General features: G+C 42.0%; 1 protein-coding gene across 4 annotated transcripts; it reads right to left on the bottom strand.

The window, feature by feature from the left end:
- Positions 1 to 1,952: 1,952 nt before the first annotated feature.
- LOC102220315 (trichohyalin-like) lies at positions 1,953 to 20,623 on the bottom strand. 4 transcript variants are annotated; one of them, XM_023337151.1, is made up of 26 exons: positions 20,575 to 20,623; positions 18,955 to 19,096; positions 18,748 to 18,876; positions 17,746 to 17,823; positions 17,608 to 17,678; positions 17,357 to 17,522; positions 17,136 to 17,242; positions 15,773 to 16,102; positions 15,553 to 15,679; positions 15,345 to 15,482; positions 15,060 to 15,208; positions 14,708 to 14,857; positions 13,297 to 13,375; positions 13,137 to 13,214; positions 12,885 to 13,031; positions 12,691 to 12,800; positions 12,480 to 12,621; positions 11,413 to 11,606; positions 11,206 to 11,333; positions 7,594 to 10,823; positions 4,534 to 4,665; positions 3,534 to 4,136; positions 3,285 to 3,428; positions 2,617 to 2,682; positions 2,479 to 2,532; positions 1,953 to 2,395 (listed from the first exon to the last, which is right to left on the bottom strand). In XM_023337151.1, the coding sequence occupies exons 2-26, from the start codon at positions 19,093 to 19,095 to the stop codon at positions 2,168 to 2,170; spliced, it is 6,921 nt and encodes a 2,306-aa protein (XP_023192919.1). In that variant the 5' UTR covers position 19,096; positions 20,575 to 20,623; the 3' UTR covers positions 1,953 to 2,167. The 4 variants fall into 4 exon arrangements, with proteins under 4 accessions (XP_023192919.1, XP_023192917.1, XP_023192920.1 ...); XM_023337149.1 differs by having other exon boundaries at positions 20,459 to 20,582; XM_023337152.1 differs by having other exon boundaries at positions 8,794 to 10,823; positions 20,459 to 20,582.
- Positions 20,624 to 22,168: the final 1,545 nt, after the last annotated feature.

Below are 22,168 nucleotides of genomic sequence, written 5' to 3'. Positions count from 1 at the left end.
AAAATATTAACGACATAAAATAAAAACTGATTATTATTTAGCAACATTTATCCTAATCTCACTTTAACCTATGTTTGTTTAGCAACAGTAACCCCACAGATCTTCTTTACAGGCCTGCAGCTGGTGTCATTTATTACGTGTAAACCGAGATTCCAGTTAATTATCACTAAGATCTGCTTACAGCTGGTGGAGCCGCTACTGAACGCAACAAACCCCAAACTTTAAACAGTCCAAGGCCTGAAACCTACGCAGAACACATGGAACACGGTACCTGAGGCTCGGTGCTGACGGTCCAAACGCTTTCTGGCTGAAAGTGGAACCGGAGCGGTGCGAGGGGAAGCGTGGCTGGAACAGCGAGGAGGGGCGGCAGAGGTAAAAATAGACGAGGATTATCAGCGAGCTGAGTGACAGAGAGACATCTGCCTTCCATAAACAAACACTGTGCTGTCTGACACAAACACACACACACACACAGAAAACACACAGAAAACACACTGTAAACACATCAACGCACAATGAAGACATGAGGAACCAGAACCGAATTCTACGGACCTGTAAAAGGGTCACAAAGAGAAATATAATAGCAATACTGACTTTTTAAAATAAGAATTCCACGACTGCATATCAGGACCATTTTGGATATAAAAAAAATAGGACTGAATTTCCGTTAAAAAACTCAGAAAGTTTCCAGAAAAAACAAGGACATTTCTGAGCTCCAAGGGGTGAAAATTTGCAAGAAAAAAACTCAGAGATTTTATTATTAATCCAAGAAATTTTCTAGAGAAAACACGGACATTTATGAATTTGAAATATCAATAATTTGCTAGGAAAAACTAAAAGTTTGAAATTAATCTGTTATTTTCTAGCACAAAAACTTGGAAATTTCTGAGTTACTAAAGTAACAAAAATTCTGAGTTCCAACTCAAAACATTTGACTTTTGAAACTCAGAAATCTTTTTTGACAGAAATATACCTTTAAAAAAATCTGTAATAGTCATATTGCAGTGATGTAAAATTCTGATCCATTCTGATTTTAATCTCAGACTCAAATTTGTTTAAATTGTTTACACACCAAATCTAGTAAATCTACCAAAACAAATTTGAGCCTGGATTTCAGAGGGGTTAAAGTGCAGGTTCACAAATTATATAAAAAAGAAATAAACTGTTAGGTGATGATTTTCATGTGGTAACAACATAATCGTGATAAACCTAAGAATGGCTTTTTAAAATCAGAATTCTGAGATAAAAAGTCAGAATTCGTTTTGTTTTTTGGCCCCAGCGCTCTTCCGTAGGACTCTGTGTCTAAACCAGCAGACATGAACCAGCTGCAGCTGCGAGCAGAGAGAAGCAGGAAGTCAGGCTCTGCTCTCAGGTGGTGCTTCTCTTTTCACTAGGATGATTCATGATGCAGGAAACTGGAAACAAAACAGAAATGTTCCGTGTTGTTGGGAAGGGGACAGATGTTTGCAGCTGCAGACAAAAAACAGGTTCGTATCAAACGTTTGGGTCTGTGCTGCAGAGGAAGCTGCAGTTTGAGATTATTCAGTCATCCATGGTCACAGTCAGCTGATAAAACAGATTGTAAAGCAAAAACAAAAAAAAACACAAATAAGAAACCCACTATTAGGTCAGAATATTATAAATGATCACATGTAAGTTAAAGATGTGCACAAAACTGTTGATATAATTTAGGAAAAGCAAAATATTGGTTTTGGGTTTTAGGACAACAGAATAATATTTAATTAAAGCTGTACAAACCTGATGATGGGATCCTGAACTTAGCTTTTTTTTTTTGAGTATGAGTAACTGAATCAGAACATTGAGCCGGTCCGGACCCGTCAGTGGTCACCAAGAACGGACTGCAGACTTTCTGAATGAGCTGAAGGTTTGAGTTCAAACCTGAATTTGATCCATTCACTTACTAACACAAAAAAATTAAAACCACAAACATCCTCAGTTATAAAACCTTTGGTTTATTAGCTGCTTACAAAAAATAAATAACATTTAAAATAAAATTTAAAAAAACAACAAGTATTCAGGTGACAGTTCGTTAGCTGTAACGTTTGGTCTCATCTGATTGGTCAACGTTAAATAAAGACTCACTGTAGGCAGAGTCTGTCCAATCAGAAATCGAAGCTGCTCGGATATAAAGTCTTTTGGTCGTGTGCTATGATTGACTCAGAGACAACCTAAGGTCCTCCTCCCTCAAGCTGCGGTCCAATCGCTGCGTCTCAGACTCCAGGACTGCTGGGATTGGACGGCGTGAGACGGCAGCCAGCGAATCGTTCAGGCCCTGCCTCATCGAGAGCAGCCATTCGCTATTTCTGGACGACTGCTCGATAAACTCCGCCTTCTGCTCCTGCTCCACAGCCAGCGAGACGCGGAGACGATTCACCTTGAATGCGCAGACATGATGACATCATCAGCATCCACCTGACCAATCAAGACACTAAAAGTCTTCTTCTGTGGTGATCTCACCTGGTCCTCCAGCTCCTTCACGGTGCGCTCTACGTCAACGGTGTTCTCAGATGACTAAACACACACCACCACATACACACCTGTTAATCACGCGGAGTCACAGCTGCTTACCTGAGAAGCCTGGTCAGACAGACTCACCTGTCTCGCCTGAGACCTGGAGCTGACTGAAAGCTGCTGCTGGAGCCTCGATCGTTCCTCCTCCACCTGACAGACAAAAGGCCCCCAAATTTACAAAAACCACAAAACACATTAAAGCAGGACTTTTAGTATTTGTGTTTGTGAAACTGTGGTTGGAAGTTTCCATCCACTCATCGCAGACATGAACCGCCGTCCTCAAATGACAGGAAACTGGTCAGGAGCTACAGGAACAATCCAGGAATCAACATTCAAATCTGCTGTGAGCTGCTCACCAGTCAGTCCCTTCAGGAAGTTGCGATCACAACTATTAATGCAAATTCACTCATCATTGACTGCAACTTTAAAGGTCCTGTAAAATAAGTCATTTTAGGCCTGGAGGGGCCAAATATTTCAACACCAGTAATTAATGTCTCCAAAAAATAAACAAAAAAGAAAAAAATTGTGATGTCAAAATTAAACATGCTAAAAGACATTCAAAAATGATTAGGGGGGATTTATATATGAACTGAAGCCCATATGTATTAAATTAACTCCAGAATAAATGCACCCTTGTGCCTCAATTTCAGTATACATTCCTAGGATGGAAAACCAAGAGCTCCAGTGCGACATTAAAAGCCCAGAGTTAATGTGCTAGTGATGGAGATGAGAGGGTGGACGACAGTGGACACCTGTTTCAACGTGTCTTTGAGAACACTTCTGTCTTTCTTCAGCTTGTCCTTCTGGCTTTCCAGACGGGAATTCTTCTTGTCCATCCGTTTTTGGTTCAGCTCCAGTTCAGCCACCTGGCGCTGCAGGATCAACAGTCTGTCACCCTGAGGACACACATTTCTCTCAAGGTCAATCAGGACAGCCAGGTGTAAGCATGTAACCACAGAGGTCATCTGCCCTTCACCCAACCAATCAGACGCTGCACTGACCTCCTCTGAGCGAGGTTCTGCCCCGGGGTTCTGCTCCTGTTGGTGCGCTCTGTCCCTGTAGCCAATCATGGCTGACTCTGTCCGCTCCAGGGCCATTCGGACCCGGTCCCTGTCTGCCTCCAGCTGCTTGTTGCTCTGAGTCAGTATGTAGAGCTGATTCTTCTGCTCCTCTGTTAAGGTTTTGCACTTGTTCAGCTCGGTTTGACTCTCTTGCACCTCCATTCTCGCTTTCTCTACCTCCACCTCCTTCCCTTCCACCCTGGACCTCCACTCTGTTTCCACCTCCTGCTGTTTCCTCCGCAGTAACTGGATTTCTGTACTGAGAGTGTTCAGCTTCACCACCTGCTCTTTCTCCATCTGCTCCACTTGACTCTTCCACTTCCTCTCAGCCTCCTTCCTCCTCTTCTCTGCGTTGTCCAGCTCCTCTAACATCTCACTTTTTCTCCTCTTCAGGCTCTGAACTCTGGCTCGCAGCTCCTCCAGCTCTCCTTGCTTATCCAGCTCCTCATTGGCCAACTTTTGACTCTCCTCTTTGATTCTGTCCATCTCCTTCTTCTTCTCCACCAAGGCGGTCTTCAGAAGCTCCCCCTCAGCGTGGCTCTCCTAAGCGAGGAGTCAAAGAGATAAGCACGGTTTCACAAACACAGATTTAGGATTTTTTTAAGATCACTGTGAATGAAATTTAAGACCTGTACTTCTATAAAATGTACGAACTTCATCAATAAATTTGCACTTACCCATGATAGATGGAAAAAGCTAGCAGTTAGCCAAGTAAAAAAAATACATAGAATATATACGGTAATTAAATACTAGTGTTGAGGCATAATTTAAGACGTGATTAAAATATTAAGGCTAACTTACTTTTTAAAAATGAATTTAATCCATTTAAAGGCCTTCATTTTAGGTAAATAAATGTAAGAATTTTTAAGGATTCACAGACAGGTCAAACATGATGGCCTTAGACTGTAATCCTGTGTGTGTCCAGCAGGAGACACTGTACCTTCAGAAGAACCTCCAGCTGTGACATCTCCTTCATGGCCACCCTAAGGCCGTCCTTCAACTCCTGGTTCTGCTCCTCCTTCTCCTTCAACTCATTTTGAGCTTGTTCCTGGCTTAGGCTCAGATTCCACACCTGAAACAGAAACCAGAGTATCATAAGCCTGGCGGGCCGCCTGGCTTTGCTTGCTCCCAACCAGGCTTCGGGTCCCTTGTTTAATCATTTTAAATATTTTTTTTAATACACCAGTAACAGTGGTGACAAAGATGGGTTTATAGTTGATGCATTGAAAATGGCAGAGGCCAGGGGCGCGCACCTGTCCCACCATTGGCATCTAGCGAGTCGGTCGCCTTTGTGACTTGAAAAATGATCTTGCAGAGAAGGTTCACCTCTACCATCAAGGTAGATATCAATTATAAAAGCTCAACACAAATTGGAAATATAGTTGTGTTTTTGAAGGTTCGCAGTAAGTGTGTAGTGAGAATATGAGCGCATATATCTTTGTCAACGAAGAATGACGTGTGGCATGTGTATTTATGTCTCATATGCTCACTCAATAAGTGCTTGAGTCTGTGTCTGCGCTGCAACTTCATAAAGGTAATGTAAATGAACCACATCCCCAATCAATCACAGACAGGCCTTTTCATTCAGAGTATTTCTTGGAAATACTGCATTGGCTTGGATAAATAACAACCAATCTCAGCCAGCAAATCGAAGTACTGCATCCAGCAGTATATATTACTTAACAAAAAAAACTTGATACAAGAAATACATGAATGTTTTACCCTAAGAAAATTTTGTTAAGGATATAAATACTTATCATTTTCCATTTTTTCTTATTACTTGTTTAAATGTGACCAAAGCTGGTCCCATGTTGTATGATGCCTTGAGCAGAATATGATTTAGAGCCCTTCTTCCTGTTAAGAAAATCACCACCTCTTTCACTTGGCATGTTTGACTTGCCGAGCTCAAAATCAATCAGTGATTATTGGTTATTGTTTACAACAAACCAAACTAAAACACAAAGATTAAACTCATGGTTTGTATCTATAGTAACACAACAATCAAACTATCTAGATTATTTACACGTTTACAAAGAAAACTTGCCAACCCCTTTAAGTCCTAAATTTAAACATTGAGCAATTTGAAATCTTTTAATTTATCTGTTCTGAAATCATTAAATCAGATTTATAATTTTCAACAAATAAATAGATCTATGTTCTGTGTTAAAATGTAAGTATTTTGCTGACCACTGAGTATAACCAGCAATACACAGCCTGTTTAACCCTTGGGGCCCCTTGCTTGCCCAAAATGGGACATCCTGCCTAACAGTTTTTGCTTTTATTCTCAATATCTCAGTCACATTAAAGATTAACTATATGAAACTATATGAGACTGTTTTATTTTTAAAATGTCTTTGTTCTTTTAATTGCAAAGCTTGAAGAACAAGAGATGATATGTGTTCCGTGTCCACTCTTTATCCTCTCCCATTATAACTACATGGGTTCAATGGACGGTAACCCTGGCATTTTGAAATAACTTTCCCATGAACACCAAAGTAATCTAGGCTTCTATCTTCTAAATACAGGGAAAACTGGTCATAAGTGTGATGGGTCTCCTGAAATGACCACGCTTCATCACGTTTTAATGGTGACATGGTTCTATTACTAATCAAAATGCATGGCAATAAAAATAGTGAACACCACAACAACTTTTTGGTGTATTGGCAATAATATAAAGGAGTTTTGAAAAAACATTTTGTCTGTGTGTGTGTGTGTGTGTACTTTGAAGAATCAAAGCCAAGTTGGCTTTGATTACGTTTTCTTTTTCTAGGGAGAGACTAATGTTTAGCGTAGCATGTTTATGTAGGTGCATCTTCTGTTAGGTTAGTTTGCAGCCTTGTCTAGCTGGTAATTTCTCCAGATGAAAGCCATGAGTAGAAGACTAACTCTGGAGAAACTGTTGCAGCAATCTTGAAGTCTGGGGAAAGTGAGGAGGGGGTTTCTGAGGAGAAAATAAGCAGAAGTGGGAATTCATATAAGGGGCAGGAAGGATTGGCAGAGGAATGGCTACCTGGCAAGGAGCAATCTTGCAGCCAAGAAGAGGAGGAGGAAAAAGAGGAGGCAATGGGTGATGGGAAATCTCCATGTAGATCATGAAATGAGGAAATCCTGTGGTTTTCCACACATGAAGAGGCTCTGCCATACTTTTCTCCTCCTATCTTGACTCCAAGATCCAAACTACTTCTCAATTGCCAGAACCAGCAGTCCTTTGACTGTATTCGGCCTGTCTTTCCACGAAGACATCTTGCAGCTAATCCTGGACTTCTCAGGTTTATAGGGGAGGCTGTCAGTAAATACATGGAATACTCTGAGTGAGGAGGCGCAGCTTTGGTGTTTCTTTGTAGAAAATATTTTAGATTTTGTATTTTTGCCTTCAAAGAATATGTTGTTTGGACAAAAAGTGAAGTTTATCTGTATAGCTGGAACAAGGCAGTTCAATATATATATATAAAAAAACTATATCTGTGGATAGGTTCTAAGCTGTTGAAAAGATTAAATTGTATATTAATGTGGGTTTTTTACCTTAAAAAATATGAAAACTTTTTACCTCTGGATAGTTTTGAAGCTGAAATTTAATGCATTTAAATGAATATCTTTATTGTAAAAATTTGCGATGTCTTCAATAGTTTTTTGCCCCTTCGTAGTTTTGGGACCTAAAGGTAAATACTGTGGAGTCGATTTAAAGGCGCCTCAAGGGTAAAAGATCCAGTTGCTGATTACATAATTGTGATTTAACTTTAGGGCCTAAAAAATATGTATTTTAATTGAATTTTTTGTGTTTGTCTTTTTTAAGACTAAGTTGTATGTTGAGTATTACAATGTTTTTCAGTAATTCTGCTGTAGTTATCTAGTCATTATCTACTTTTATCATTTTTTAACTTAAAAACATGGCGGACCGCCCAGCGCCCCGACCACCAGACTTAGCTAGTTTTCTGGAGGAAACCCTGAATGGATGTCACCTCCTTAGCATCTCCTGCTCCTCCCTGGGTTGTTTGTGTACCTGACTCCGCAGGGAGCTCAGGCTCTCCTCCAACACCTCCATGTTCTGCTGAACACCTCTCAATTCCTCCTGCACCTCCTCCCTCCTCTGGCGCTCCTTCTTTGCTTCCTCTTCAAGATCCAAGACATCTTCTCTACTTTCCTTCAGCTTCTCTTGAGTCTCCAGCTTCACCTTCTGCTGCTTCTGGAGTTCCTCTTTGAGCAGCAACACCTCCTTTTCACGCCTCCTGTGGGCCTCCTTTACAGTCCCCACCTCCATCTCTGTCCTTGTTAATTTCTCTTTCATCTGCTCCTTCTCTTTTTTCACCTCCTCAGTGATGACTTTTAATGCATCCTTGGTCCTCCTGACCTCTTCCTCCACCTCCTCCTTCCTCTTCATCAGTTCATCTCGGATTTTCTCCCCCTCCTGGAGTTCCTTCAGAAGCTCCACTTTGAGTTCAGACACCTCCTTCTCATATTTTCGGAGCTTCTCCTGCTTCTCCTCCTTCTCCTTCCTTTCTTTAATCACTTTCTCTCTGAGAACTGTCACCTCCTCCTCAAACGTCCTCAATTTCTCCTGATTTGCTCGTTGCTCCTTATTCATCTCGTCTCTCAGTGCAGACACCTCCCTTTTGCTACTTATCAGCTCCTCCTCTCTTGATCTCAGCTCCTCCTCCTTCTCTATTTGCTCCTCTCTGAGCTCAGATAGCTCCTCTGTCTTCCTCTGCAACTCCTCTGTAAGACCTGTCACCTCCATCTCCTTACTCTGTAGCTCCACCAGCAGTCCTGCCTTCTCCTCCTCCAACTCTCTCAGTCTGGATCTTCTCCTCTCCTCCTTCAGATGAAGCTCTTCCTCAACTTCCTGTTGTGCCTTTTGCTCCTCTTTCACCTCCCTCAGTTCCTCTTCCAGTCTTTTCAGTTTCTCCTCTTTCATTCTCAGAACATTGCTCTGTTCCTCCATTTCTTTTAGCTTCCCTTCTTGCTCCTTTGCCTCCTTCTCCTTTGCTTCCAGTTCCTGCTCCACCTCCCTCACCTTCTCCTCAGTCCTCCTCCTCTTCTCCTCCTCAATCCTTCTGCACCTCTCCCCCTCTCTCACCTCCTTTTCCTTCTCCTCCAGTGTTGCCCTCAGCTGCTTCACCTCCTCTACTCTATCTTTAACAACTTTGTTGATTTTTTTCTCCTCCTTTACACTCATATCTGCCTTCTCCTTCCACTCCCTCACCTCCTCATCCTTCTCCTCCAGCGCTGCCTTCATCTGCTGCACCTCCTCTTGTTGCTCCTTGATGACCCTGTGGAGCATTCTCTCATCCATGGCGCTCACCTCTGCCTTCTCCTTCCACTCCTCCTCTCGCTCCTCTAGCGTGACTGTCAGCTTCTGCACCACCTCTTGTAGCTCCTTAATGGCCTTCTGGAGCTTTTTCACCTCTTTATCACTTTGCTCTGCTGTCTGCTGCCACCTCCTCAGCTCCTCCTGCAGCCTCTCGCAGGCCTTCTCCTTCTCTCTGACCTTCTCATTCGCTCCCTCTTTCTTGGCCTGAGCCTCCTTCAGCTCCTTGCTGTGGGAGGAGATCATTTTCTCTTTTTCTCCTTTCTCCTTCTCCAGGAGCGCCTGAGTTTCTTTCAGCAGAGCCCCCAGCTGCTCCTCCTGCACCTCCTTCTGTTTCAGTTTGTGACAGACCGCCTGCCGCTCCCTTTCTTCTTCCTCCTTCTGCTTCTCAGTCTGCCTCAGGCTCTCCTTCAGCTCCTTCACCTCCTCCAGTGTGGCCCTTAGCTGCTTCACCTCCTCTGCTCTCTCCTTAACTATCTTGGTGAGTTTTTTCTCCTCCTTCCCGCTCAGGTCTGCCTTCTCCTTCCACTCCCTAACCTCCTCCTCCTTCTCCTCCAGAGCAGCCTTTAGCTGTTGCACCTCCTCTTGTCGCTCTTTCATGACCTTGTTGAGCTTTTTCTCCTCTTTCACCCTCATATTTCCCTTCTCCTTCAACTCCTCCTCTCTCTCCTCTAGCATGACCGTTAGTTTCTGCACTGTCTTTTGTAGCTCCTTATTGATTTTATGGAGCTTTTTCACCTCCTTATCACTGTGCTCTCCTGTCTGCTCCCACATCCTGACCTCCTCCTGAAGCTGCTCACAGACCTCCTCCTTCTCTCTGACCCTCTTATTTGCTCCCTCTCTCTCAGCCTGAGCCTCCTGCAGCTCCTTGCCCAAGGAGGTTATTGTTTTCTCTTTTTCTCCTCTTTCTTGTTTCTCCTTCTCGAGGAGCGCTTGAGTGTCTGTCAGCAGAGCCTCCAGCTGCTCCTCCCGCGCCTCCTTCTGCTTTAGTTTGTGACAGACTGCCTGCCGTTCCCGTTCTACTTCTTCCTTCTGCTCCTCAGTCAGCCTCAGGCTCTCCTTCAGCTCCTCCACCTCCTCCTCTCGGTCCCTGACAGCACTGATCTGTCGCTCTAGGCCGCGCTCCCTCCTCTCCACCTCCTCCTTCATTTCTTCATACTCCTCCTGAGCCACGTTCAGCCTCACCTTCAGGAGCTCCACCTCCCCTACTTTCTCTTTCAGCTGCTCCTCCAGCTCCTTCTGCTGTTTCTCCCTCTGTCTCCTCTCATCCTCCTGTAAAAAGGAGATTTCTTTTCTCAGCCTGCTGATTTCCTCATCCGCTACAACTCTCTCTCTCCGCCTCTCCTCCTCCTCACTCCTCAGCTGACAGAGCTCTTCCTCCATTGTTTTCTTTTCCGTTTCCAGCTTCTCGATCCGTTCGCACAGTGCCTCTGTCTCTAAATCCCTCTGGTTCTCCTCCTCTCTTCTCTTCACCTCCTTTTCTTCTAGATTGACCTCTTTCCTCTTCGCTTGCTCCTCCAGGTTCTCCTTCTCTGCCTCTACTCTCTGCAGTCTCTCCATCGTAAAGCTGATCTCAGTCTCTCCCTTTGCCACCTCCACCCTCAGTTTCTCCACCTCTCTCTGCCTTTCCTCCACCTCCTCCATCAGTCCCTCGGTACGCCTCCTCAGCGCCTCCACCTCTCCATCTCTCATGCCAAGCTCTTTGTTCAGAACTTCTCTTTCTCTCTGCCACAACTCCTTCTCCTTCTTCCACTTGGCGTCTTCCTCCGTCCTTCTGGTCTGCAGCTCCTTCACCTCCTCCGTCAGCCTCTCCATTTCTACCTTCAACTCCTTCTTTTCCTCCAGCATTTTTTCCCTTTTCTCCCTCTCATCTTCTCTTCTTGCCATCTCTCGCTGAAGTTCTCCTCTCAGACACTCGATCTCACCTTCAGACAGACAGAAACATTAAGTCACAACCAGACTTCTTTCTGTTTTCCTCTCTGAAACCTTCTAAATAAATCTCCAGGAGGAGTTTGAACTTTTTTCTCTCTCATTTGAACAGATTCCTTATTTTTGATTTTCAGCAAATTGATTCGAAACAGATTCTTTATTCCAGAAGTCTTCAACGTTGGGGTCGTGACCCGAGTCAGCAAAATGCCATGAAGGCCTAACCACCTGCACAGGAGGCCCCAATGTTGAAGACCCTTAACAGTTTTTTTTATCCAGATTCAGTTTTTGTTCCTGATCACTGATTAGACCTTTGACCTGTGACTTGTGACCTGTGACCCATGTAATGAACCAGCGACAGCAGTGCTCTCTCTGACTGACCCTGCAAGATGACTTTGGCCTGCTGCAGCGTACAGATGTGTGTGTTCTGCTGACATCTGTCCACCTCAGACTGGGAGTGCTGCTGCTGTTGCAGACGGAGCTGCAGGTGGAGGTTCACCGACACGGACCTGCAGGAGGAGCAGAGGAGCTGTGGTGAGACACACCTGTTAGGAGGACCAGGAGGCTGACATTAGGTGTGTTCACTACCTCAGCTCCTGTAACTCCTCTTCCAGCTGCTCCTTGTATCTCCTCTGAACTTCCTGTTCCTCCTGCAGCTTCTTGCTTTCTCTCTGCAGCTCCTCCTTCTGTCTCTCCGTCTGATTCAGCTGCTCCTCCGTCTTCCACAGCTGTTCCTGTACCTCGTTTAGCACCTCGCGTACCAGGGTGTGCTGGGAGGATAACTGAGGAGCACAGAGAAGCCGTCAGACATGATGCAGGTCAACATGAGTTACATCAGCGTGGGGCTTTGAGACTTGGCTTAAAAACAGAATCTGATTCAATGTTCTCATTTTAATCGATATGTGCATTTTTCTTGCTTTCTCTTCTGGAAAAAAAAATATACAAATAAGCAAAAAATATTTGTGGATGTTGTTTTAATTTTTTTTTGAGTTGCCCGACGGCATATTAGGGCCAGGATGTGAGGATTTTAGTTTATTTACGAGAATGTAGTCATTTTATTAGCAAATAAAGGCACAGTTTTATCTGAATAAACGTCTTAAAATTACCAGAAAAAAGTTGTTTTAATAAGAAAAAAGTTATCAGCATCTATTGCGACCACCTCAATCTGTGTGGTTCTGTCTTATAAAAACATACAGGATTGTTTCAAAGTCTTCCTAATGATAATAATTTATTATAAAGTGTTAATTGATTAAGTATTTCTATTAAGTATTAAATATCTGTAAAACTTATATCAAAGTATAACGTCACAAGATGCTCAACATTCTTCCTTTATTTTTTTTTCTATTGAAATTCTCATAAGATTACTACTTTTTCCTCCAAATATTACAATTTTATTCTTGTAATTAAAACAATCTTAGCCTGACCCTAATATTCTGTTGCAGAGTTGACCTGAGTTCAAACTCCAAATAAACAGAAGTGTAAAATATGCATGTCAAACAAGATGATATCACTCTGAACTATGGGAAAAGAAGGAATTGGTGAAAAAAAAATCCCAATATTCCAAAAGTTAAATCTACCAAACCAAGAATAGAAACCAAGAATAGAGTAAAATGGATTTTATCAATGACTCTACATCAGCGTGGTTTCCTGTTTACCTCATCCAGCTGCTGATCTGTGGTCTTCTTCTCCTCCTCCAGGGAGGCCAGCTCCTTCTCCTTCTCCTCCACGTTTCTCTCCAGGTGTGAGCGTCGCTCCTTCAGCTGATGGATGACATCAGCGTGCGTCTCCGACTGAACTCTGAAGAGATTTGATTGGTTGGACCAAAACGCTAAGGGTGGAGGTTCTTCTCCAGCACTAAAGACTCACCTCAGGAGGCTGCACTCACTCCTCAGACTTTTAATGTCTCTCTGCAGAACGCTGACCTCTGACCGCAGAGTCTGCAGCTGTGACTGGCGGTCTGACAGTTCTGTCTCCAGCTGAAACAAACATGACCGGAGAGATGTGATGAAGCTACGGGAAGCTTCCCTGGAGCCTCTGAGCCAGGCAGCAGAAGGTTTTACCTTCAGCAGCTGCATGTTCAGATCTCGCTTGTCTGTGGCCAGAGATGAGTTCAGAGCCGACACTTTCTCCAGGGCGTCCCGCGCCTCCTGCACCTCCCGTTTCAGCAACGTCTCTGAGGAGGAGAGGTGCAGCAAGGACTCCCTGCACTGAGCAGAGAGCGCCAGCAGGGGGCGACAGAGAGCGGCACCACCAGTAAACACAGGGTTAAAATGAACAGCTAACTTCCACTTAACACTCAGGAACATTCAAACCTTCTGCAAGGCTTCTCTGGCATCAGCACCTTCTTCTTCTGCTCTCTGCCTGTCCAGCTGCTCCCTATCCAGCATCACCTGCAGGTAGACCAGCAGCTATTTGTTCCTATCCTGCAGATGTGAGTTCTCTAGGTAATAAAACTGGAAACAGAGTTTCTACCTTCAGGCTGTGGATCTCAATCCGCTGCTGAGTTTCTCTCTCTGACAGCTGGACATTCTCCAGAAGCTCTGCCTCCACCCTGCAGCAAAGAGAGCAGCTGTAAAACCCGAAAGGACAGCAGAACGGAGGCTGAGTTATAAACCGATTTTATCAAATAAATTTTTGAAGATTGGAACTTTTTTCACAGATGCTCTCCTTGGGTCTCCGTAGTTCAGAGTGATGTCAGCAAACCCAGGGTGGCCATCTTGTTTGACAAGTGTGTCTTAGAGTGTCTATTTATTAACTCTACAACGAAGTATAAGGGTCAGGCTAATTCTCTTAATTATGAGAATAAAGTCATAATATTACAAGAATACAATTGAAATATTAGGAGAATGAAGCAGTCATTTCATGAAGAAGAAAATAAATAGTTAACTATTCAGACTTTTTCATTACAGTTTTTATTTTGCTAATATTCTGACTTAAACAAGAGAGGAGATTTTGCTATACAACTCACAGAAGAAATTATTTAAATAAAAGCCACTTTTTGAAAATGTTTCCCGTCACTTATAATTTCATTTTTACCAAAGAAAGCAATGAGAGAAAGTTTTTTTTTTTTTCTTTTTCTCCGAAGAGTTTTTGCGGCGCTAGTGGCTCGTATTTTTTCCACAGTAGGCAGACAGGAAGGAGGGCGAGGAGAGGGGGGAAGACATGCGGTAAAGGTCGTCGGGACCGGGAGTCGAACCTGCGACGTCCGCGTCGAGGACTAAGGCCTCCAAACGTGGGGCGTGCTAACCCCCTGCGCCACCACAGCACGCCCCGAGAGAGAACGTTTTTTTAATTAAAATCAGATTTGGTTATAAAAAAAACCCGAAGACTTTATCTTTATTCCATATCGTCAAGCCCAAAGTAGAACCCGACAGTGGAAGCACTAAGCCTGCTGTGTTCAAACCTTTTCTGTGGACCAAAATTATGAAGTTAAAAGCATGTGGAGCCACAAAAATATATATGTATTACAACTTTTTTTAAATTTATTTGCTCAATAATTAACTACAAAATAACAATTTCATTGAAATAAACTACATATTGTTATTCTTGTAGAAAAATGATCAGTAAGTCATTGTAGATACAAAAACAAAAAAAGGTCTTGGAATATTACATTAGTAGACAGTATCACAGTTTCTACCTTTTTTGGATTATTATTTTTTTTCTTATATGCTTCCGAGTAAAAGCAAGTCAATAATTGTGCTCCTACTTCCTCCAACAGTAAGAACAGAAAAACTTAATTAATAAATGGGAATCTATTTTATACATGTAATATTTTTTAAAAAATATCTTTAAAAAGTTAAACATCATAACAGAACCAGTTAAAAGCAGAATAATTAACAGAATATCATAATATCATACATGTTTCAGTAGAACCTGTTGGTACCGTTTGTATCTTTCTGTCTCCAGCTGTCGGGTTCTTTCCTCCATTCTGTCTCTCTCTCTCTTCAGTCTGTCGATCTCCCTCTTCACCTCCTCCTCTCTCATCCGCAGCTCCTCCACCTGCAGACGCAGGGAGGCGGAAGCGTCTTTCTCCCTGTCACAGAAACACAAATTTGATCAAACGGCTCCCTAAACAAAAAAGCGAGTTCGTCCTGGAGAACTGACGATCTGACCCAGAATCTCAGAAAACATAAAATCCTTCACTGAGGGACGTGAAAGTGAAGTGATGACTAATGAGATTGGTCAAAGTTAAATAAAAAACAGAAACAACCAGCAGGGGGCAGCAGCTGGGTCACCTGCTCAGAGAGTCCAGTGTGTGTATCAGTTCTTGCTGCATGTTCCCAGTTTTCACGTCCAGCTGCTCTTTTTCTTCCTCCAGCTGTTTCAGGCGGAGCTGCAGAGACGTTTGCTCTTCGCTGAACCGCCGCAGATTTAGCTCTGCCCCCTAACACACAGACACATACAGTCCTTGTCCACACTTAGCTGGGTCTTTATTTTGGTCTACTGGTCATAGTGTGAATTGTGGAATGCAAATGGTGTGTTTTGGGCCTAACAGGTTTGATCCTGTTTTAGTCACCAACCTGCAGCTCCTCGTGTTTACACTGCAGCATGCTCTCAGTCTGAGACAGAACCGACAGCAGGGAGGACATATCCAGACTGAGGACGCTGTCCGTGGAGACGCTCGGCGTCTGGTTGCTGATCCTGCTCAGGGACTGGAACTGATGACAAAAGGTCAAAATGAACTGACGGGCCAGGAAGAAACAGAATCTGATTGGAGGAGAGGCTCACCATCCTGATGACAGCCTGACCGACCGACTGCAGCGTCCTGTCCGATTCCCTCAGCCGCTCCACGTCTGCCTCCGACGCCTCCCTCGCTCTGTCTGCCATCTGCAGGGAGCGACTGAGTTCCTCGATCCTAACACACACACACAGACGAAGGGAGGTAAAGACCTGAGCCTCCAGGACAACCTCGATACCCAACATGTTGTTTACCTTTGCTTTAGTTTACCTTTGTTCCAGCTGGAACACCTCCACTTCATGCTGGAGCTTCAACTCCAGTGGCTTCTCCTCCTCCTCCTCCTCCTCCTCTTCCTCTCCTAAGGTGAATATCCCCAGAGGGGAAGGGGAGTGGGGACAAAGTGCAGAGCCTGAGACATCTGGAGGAGGGTGGATGAGAGTGGAGGACAGAGGAGGAGATGAGTATGATGGAGGAGGAAGGTCAGAGGAGGCAGGTTTGATCTGAGGGGAGCTGAGCCTCAGTGAGGAGCAGACAGAGTCGCAGCTGCAGAGGAGAGACGAGGAGAGTCTGGAAAACTCCGCCCTGAGCTGCCACAGATCCCTGCAGGAAAACACCCACAAGAAGATTCTTAAACACCAAACTGACCTGTGACCTTTGGGTTCACACACTTTTCCCACAGTGAAATTCAAGCAGTTTCTTGGTTAGTTTTCAAACTTTTCCGAAACCACACTTCGGTTTCAATTCACTATTATATGACATAACTTATAGATGTGCAGGAAAAAAAAAGATTCTACAGAGAATTGTAATTCCTCGTCCTGACAATTCTGAATCAATTCAAAATGATCCAAATTTGATTTTAGTCAGCTTGATTTTTTGTGAAATTATTTTGAAGAATTCTTTGACATTTTCTTATTTAAAAAGAAGCCAGGCAGCTAAATAACCTAATACTGGTAATTTAAGTTACAAAACTTTTTGAACAAACCTGTTTTTATTTAAACATGAGACTGATGGAATTTGATGCAGTATGGAACCTTATAAAATTGTTTTAAATAAATGTTTCATTTGTTTACAGTGTCTGCTCTTCTTGTTAGTCACATAACTTAAACAGAATCTCTAGACTGTTTGAATAAAACAATTAACTTCTGAATTAAAAATTGTTTCCGAATCAAATCATGACCTAACAATCAAAATGGAACTGAAAGATTTTTATTTCTAATTGTTTATTGTTGTAATTACAAATGCCTTGTGATGGTATACTACATCATATAGCAGGGACAGGTTAAACTAAATAGAACATGTTAAATCTCACATAAAATAATTTTGGTAATTCTAACTGACCTAAAACAAGAAAATCTGATTTAACTTCAAGTAGTGAGAAAATAAATGTGTCTTTTTTGGTGCATGAAAATATGTGGGTTGAACTGTAAATTATGTTTTCCAAATTTAGGCTTTTAATCAAAGGGTAAATTTGGACTTTATTACAAAACTGAGCAGATTGAATATCAAGAACTTTCCAAGCCTTGAAAACACTTAATTGAAATTCAAGCATTTTCAAGTATTTAAAGTAGCCATGTTGCTTTAACAGTAGGAAGTGAAACCAGGATGATGTCAGAGGTCACATGACTGAACTGACCTGTCAGCAGCTGTTCTCAGCGTGTGACAGTGTCGCCTCAGATCAAGCACCGACTTCCAGAGTGACAGCAGCCGGGCCTGCTGCTGACCCATGTGACCCAATCGACACTAAACACACAGAAACACACACATATACACACACCCCCACAACCACAAACACAACCTGTTCGTTCGGTTTGTTCTGGTTTGAACATCAGAGTTTATATCCGACGATCCTCAAACCTCTTTTTCTTTCTGGCAATCGGCCTCGTTTTGCTGCGCCTCCTGCACTGCTCTCGTCCAATCAGCAGTCAGCTTCTTGAGGTCTTCTGCCAGCTCCTGGTTGGTCTGCTCTGATTGGCTAAGCTGGTGGCGAAGGAGAGCGTTGGTTTCAGCCAGACTGGTGGACCTGAGGAGGAAGAGATCGTGAGCTTTGTGATCGACTCCGACCGCCTGAAACGCACACACACCCCCACACACACACAAATATCTACCTCTGCTGTTCCTCCTCCAGACTGATGAGGGCGTTCTCCAGAGATTGGCTGTGCTCATCTCTGATTCTCTGCTGTAAAACAGAAACACATCTGAGCAGATGCGGTTCTCCTGCTGTATCCAGGAGGTTCTGGACTGACCTCAGAGAGCAGAACCCTGGAGTGATTTTCCTGCAACTGCTGATCCACACGGTGACACCGTTCCCTGTACTCGATCACCTACAGAAAAATAGTCAAATCTTGAACATTATCTAAATTTTCATTCAGTGTGGGCGAAGTCAATGTCCACTGTTCAGTCCCTCCAGGGTTTTGTGATATTTTTTTTGATTGCTTTGGCCTAAAATTACAGATTTCATAGCACTTTTTGAAATAGTTGCACATTTTTAAGCTTTATTTTTCCCTCAACATGTTGAAATTGCAACACATAATCTTCCCTTTCCTTCTCTTTTCTAATTAAGCTATTATCCCTTTTTACCTGAGAAGAGCCAACAGCTGGCCTCTGGTCTATTGTCTCCTGACTCTTTGCTCTTTCTATTGAGACAATAAAAGATTATTTCTAAACATAAGTACAGCAAAAGTGAGCACAACTTCTATAAAATTAAAGGGGATTTGGTTTATTCTTGGCATTACCTAACTAGCAAGCAAGGTAACCAAAGTTAGAACATTAATATTCTTCTTAACAAGCTGAATATAATATATCAGTATGGATTAACCACCGTTACTCATTTTACATGGTTTGTTTGAAGGAAAACTCTGTATAAACACAGACATACAGAACATCTCAAAAATGCTTTGCAAAAAATAAGAAAAATAAAAAAAGGTAAATGTTGCAGTTTAGCATCACACGTTTTCATCTTGCAGGTTTGGCTTTCTAGAGTTGTTGTGGAATAGGGAGTTAAATTAAAAAGAGGTTAAGGGGACTGGTCAGAAAAGAATGAAATACAGAAAACATTTGGGTGATTGGTCAGATTTGCTGTAAATTTGCGATGATTGGTGAAAATTGCAAGTCAGCTCAAAATGATGACTTTGAATTTGCATGAATAGTTGCGATCGTAACATCATGACTTTCTGGAGGGACTGAATGTTTGACTTGAGATGCAGAATGAACTGTTTCTGCTCTGCAGCGCCCCCCTCTGGCCTCACCTTGTTCTGCAGACGGTGGATCAGCAGCGCCTGTCTGGCCTCCCTCTCCCTTCCCTCCTTCAGCTTCGTTTTCCACCTCCTCTGCTCCTCATCAAGCAGGGACATCGAAGGATTCAGAGTCTGGCAAAGCTGGAGAGAGAAACATTTTGAAAACATTGATCTCCCTTGCTGATCACCTGAGCCCCACCGGGAGATCAGCCCCCTCACCCTGTCCGTCAGAGCTTTGCTCCTGGACTCCAGCTCCTCCTTCTCAGCTCGGCTCTCTGCCAGATCCTCCTGCAGTCGACACACCTCCACCTCCAGCTCCACCTTCTGCTGCTGCCAGCCATTCAGCAGCTTTGACTCCATGCTTGGAAAGAGAATAGGGTTTATCTTCTGTGTTCAGCTGTAACTTTATTTCCACTATAACTTCAGTATTAACTTTAACAGAGCCACACAACATATTAATGTCTATCAGTCTGACTGATAGACATAGGACTAGGGCTGAAACGATTAATTGGATTAATCACAGTATTCAAATAATGATAAACTCATTTAGTTAACTGTAGAATACAAACTCAGAAATAGACCATTTACTGAACAAACTGCACATTCAGAGCAGTAATTAAACCAAAACTGTAGAAAAATATGCAACGTGCACGTTGCACGTGGGCTTATATATATAAGTACAAGCTATAGTTTTAGTTTCACCTGGTTCAAATTCTGTAAAAGAATATCCTAATAAGCACTTTTTTCTATCCAATTATTAACTGGTTAATCCATAAAATAATCCTCAAATAAGCTCTACACTGTACTGATGCAAAAAGGCTGAGCTTTTCACATGTTGATGTTAGAAGTTTTTATCTGCATATGCATTCTTTGCTACAAATTATCAAGCATACACTAAAGGAATGCTATGTTGTTGAATTTTAGGCAATCAAATTTTTACTTAAGGTATTGAATTATCTGTTTCTTTGCATCGTTTGATGTATTTCTAATATTGCATAAAAATACTTAAATGCAACTCTGCCGAACATGCTAATTTTGTTAGTCATCAGAATAACTGATACATTAACCAAAACTAAAACAATCATTAGTTCCAGCCCTACAGGGAACTAAAATAGTAAAGGGATGTTTAACTTATAAGCTCTAACATCATTTTGTCTTTACACCGACTGCTCCGTTAAAGCATCATCGAGTCATCTCAGTTTCTAATACCTCAACCCTTTAGCGTACTAATACAGTAATTTATGCAAAACGAGCCCTGACCAAGTAGAGTATATATGCTGTAAAGTTCATGGACAATCGCTTTTAACTGGATGTGCAATATTCTAATTTTCTGAGTGCATTTCAGGCTTTCCATCAGCTGTAAGCTAAAAACATAAAAACTCACAAATATGTAACACTTTACATGAATGAATCTCTATCAAATACGAGTTTGTTGTTTACTTGCTGTCCTGCTAGTGCTGACTCTCGGCTCTGTTCGGCTCTATTCGGCTGTAATCGTTTTGAGTTTTAATCTGTAGTTAAACTGCTGACGCTCCAACAGTTATGTCCGAATCAGAACCGGATTAAGAATGGTCTTAACTGCTTAACCACCCAAACATCAGTGCCCGAACGGAGCCAGACCCCAACAGATAAGCGGGACAGTAGAAGCCAAACCCGAACCAAGCAGATCCGTTAGCCGCCTAGCATGCAAACACCGGAACCACCGACTGACCACAGTTTCTACCTGAACTAACGCCGTGAAGTTCTGGTACAATCCGTCACCGGGACAATCGCTTGCGGTTAATTTAGTTTTTTCGGTTTAACGGGAAGGAATTTTCACTTTCAAACCGGGAGCCTTACCTTTTTACCCGGACACCGAAGCTAAACAACCGCCCGTAGTTTCCATAGCGACGCCTCCTGACCGGAGGAGTAACGGTAACAACATAACGGTTTACTACTAAAAACATAAACACTGAAATATTTTAGAAAAGTTAAATATAATATCAACCACCCATTGTGGGTTTAAATGTAACTTATTGAAGAAATAGAGTCATAAATACAATATAAAGAGGCACAAATCTCGATCAAAAATAAACGTATTACTGCCTCAATCAAAACTTCTAAGTTTAGCTCATAAATGACTGGATTTGTGACAAATTATTCAAACAAAAAACATTAACTTTAAAACCTTTATTTAATTGAAATCTTTTCAAAATGCATCTTCAGTTGACACCAAACAGTAGCTACAGAAAAGAACATAACAAATATTAGCATTGGTTTTAAAAACATTTGATAAATTATAGAATTTCAAAATAAAATAAAAACAGTTCAATTAAAAAGTTGATTTATCTTATCAAAATATTATATTCACTTTAAATATAGCACAGAAAACGTATCACAGAAAAAGTTACTTGAAAATAAACTCAGAATTTATTTATTTATTTACAGTAGCTCGTTTATAACCTGAGGAGAAAATTATGTTCACAATATTACAAAATAACAACAAATAGTAGTGAGTTTACTGTCCTGCAGCAAAAACACAAATCAATAAATAAATGCAATAAAAAACAACAGGACAGACTGAAACTGGGCCAAAGAAAGGCTCTGTGATGGAACAGAAATTAATTTTTTAAGCATCATTCATTCTAATATTTAACATTTATATAAACAATTTTCATTAAGTCGTTAATTTTATACCTAAGAGGACATTTCAGTTTAGATTTGTATATGATTGAACAGAGAAACCTATAGAGGGCAGCAGAGGCCGGTAATGCTGATGAACGACCACATCCAAAGAAATTTCACTTAGTAAAAAAGTAGCAAGTACTATTTTTACAAAATACTTCAAATGCTTCAAGAATGAGGAACAATTTTTGAAATTACTGACCTATTGGTGACACTTGGGAAGTTAAATGTACTAACATGTCAAGAAAGTCAAGGAAATGTCAGAAAGCAACAGTCTTCAGTCAGAGGTGTCTCCAGATTCGTTGTAAGACCGACTGCTACCAGAGATCCTTCTTCTCCATAGCATCACTATCCACAGCGACTCTTTGAAGATACTTGGATGATGTGAGTTATGACAACATTTAATTTTCCTTCAGGATAAATAATGCAATTTTAGTTACATTGAATATTAGAGTTGGCCTAGTTCAAGTTTCAATCATTCAAATGAAGAAAATGGCTGGAAACGGACCACAACCTGGTACTGTTCCAGAATCAATCCCCGATGTGGATGGAGTCCATTGATTGGGATGTATAAGGGAAATGTTTTTCAAATTATGCTTACTTACCATTTTATTCATCCTGATTTATTTGTGAACATAATGTTTTCACTTTTTACTATGCACCACATTTCAGTAGGAAATCCACAAAAGTGCTTTTAAATGGGTTTGATTCAAAGACAAAAACAGATAAATAAACTTCATGTGAGCCTAAACAACCTCATATCTCAAAA

Source organism: Xiphophorus maculatus, chromosome 7 (genome assembly GCF_002775205.1).
Source record: "Xiphophorus maculatus strain JP 163 A chromosome 7, X_maculatus-5.0-male, whole genome shotgun sequence".
NCBI lineage: Eukaryota > Metazoa > Chordata > Actinopteri > Cyprinodontiformes > Poeciliidae > Xiphophorus > Xiphophorus maculatus.
Note: the sequence above shows the minus strand (reverse complement) of the source record. Positions and strands in the feature narration are given on the sequence as shown.

Bases quoted from the DNA above. Each gene is read 5' to 3' on its own strand.
- LOC102220315 (XM_023337151.1), bottom strand. From the start codon at position 19,095: ATGGAGTCAAAGCTGCTGAATGGCTGGCAGCAGCAGAAGGTGGAGCTG. The intron at 10,824-11,205 runs GTCAGTCAGAGA...GTCTGTCTGAAG, and splicing joins GGCCAAAGTCATCTTGCAGG to GTGAGATCGAGTGTCTGAGA. The intron at 2,533-2,616 runs GTGAGTCTGTCT...GTGTGTGTTTAG, and splicing joins CCAGGTCTCAGGCGAGACAG to TCATCTGAGAACACCGTTGA.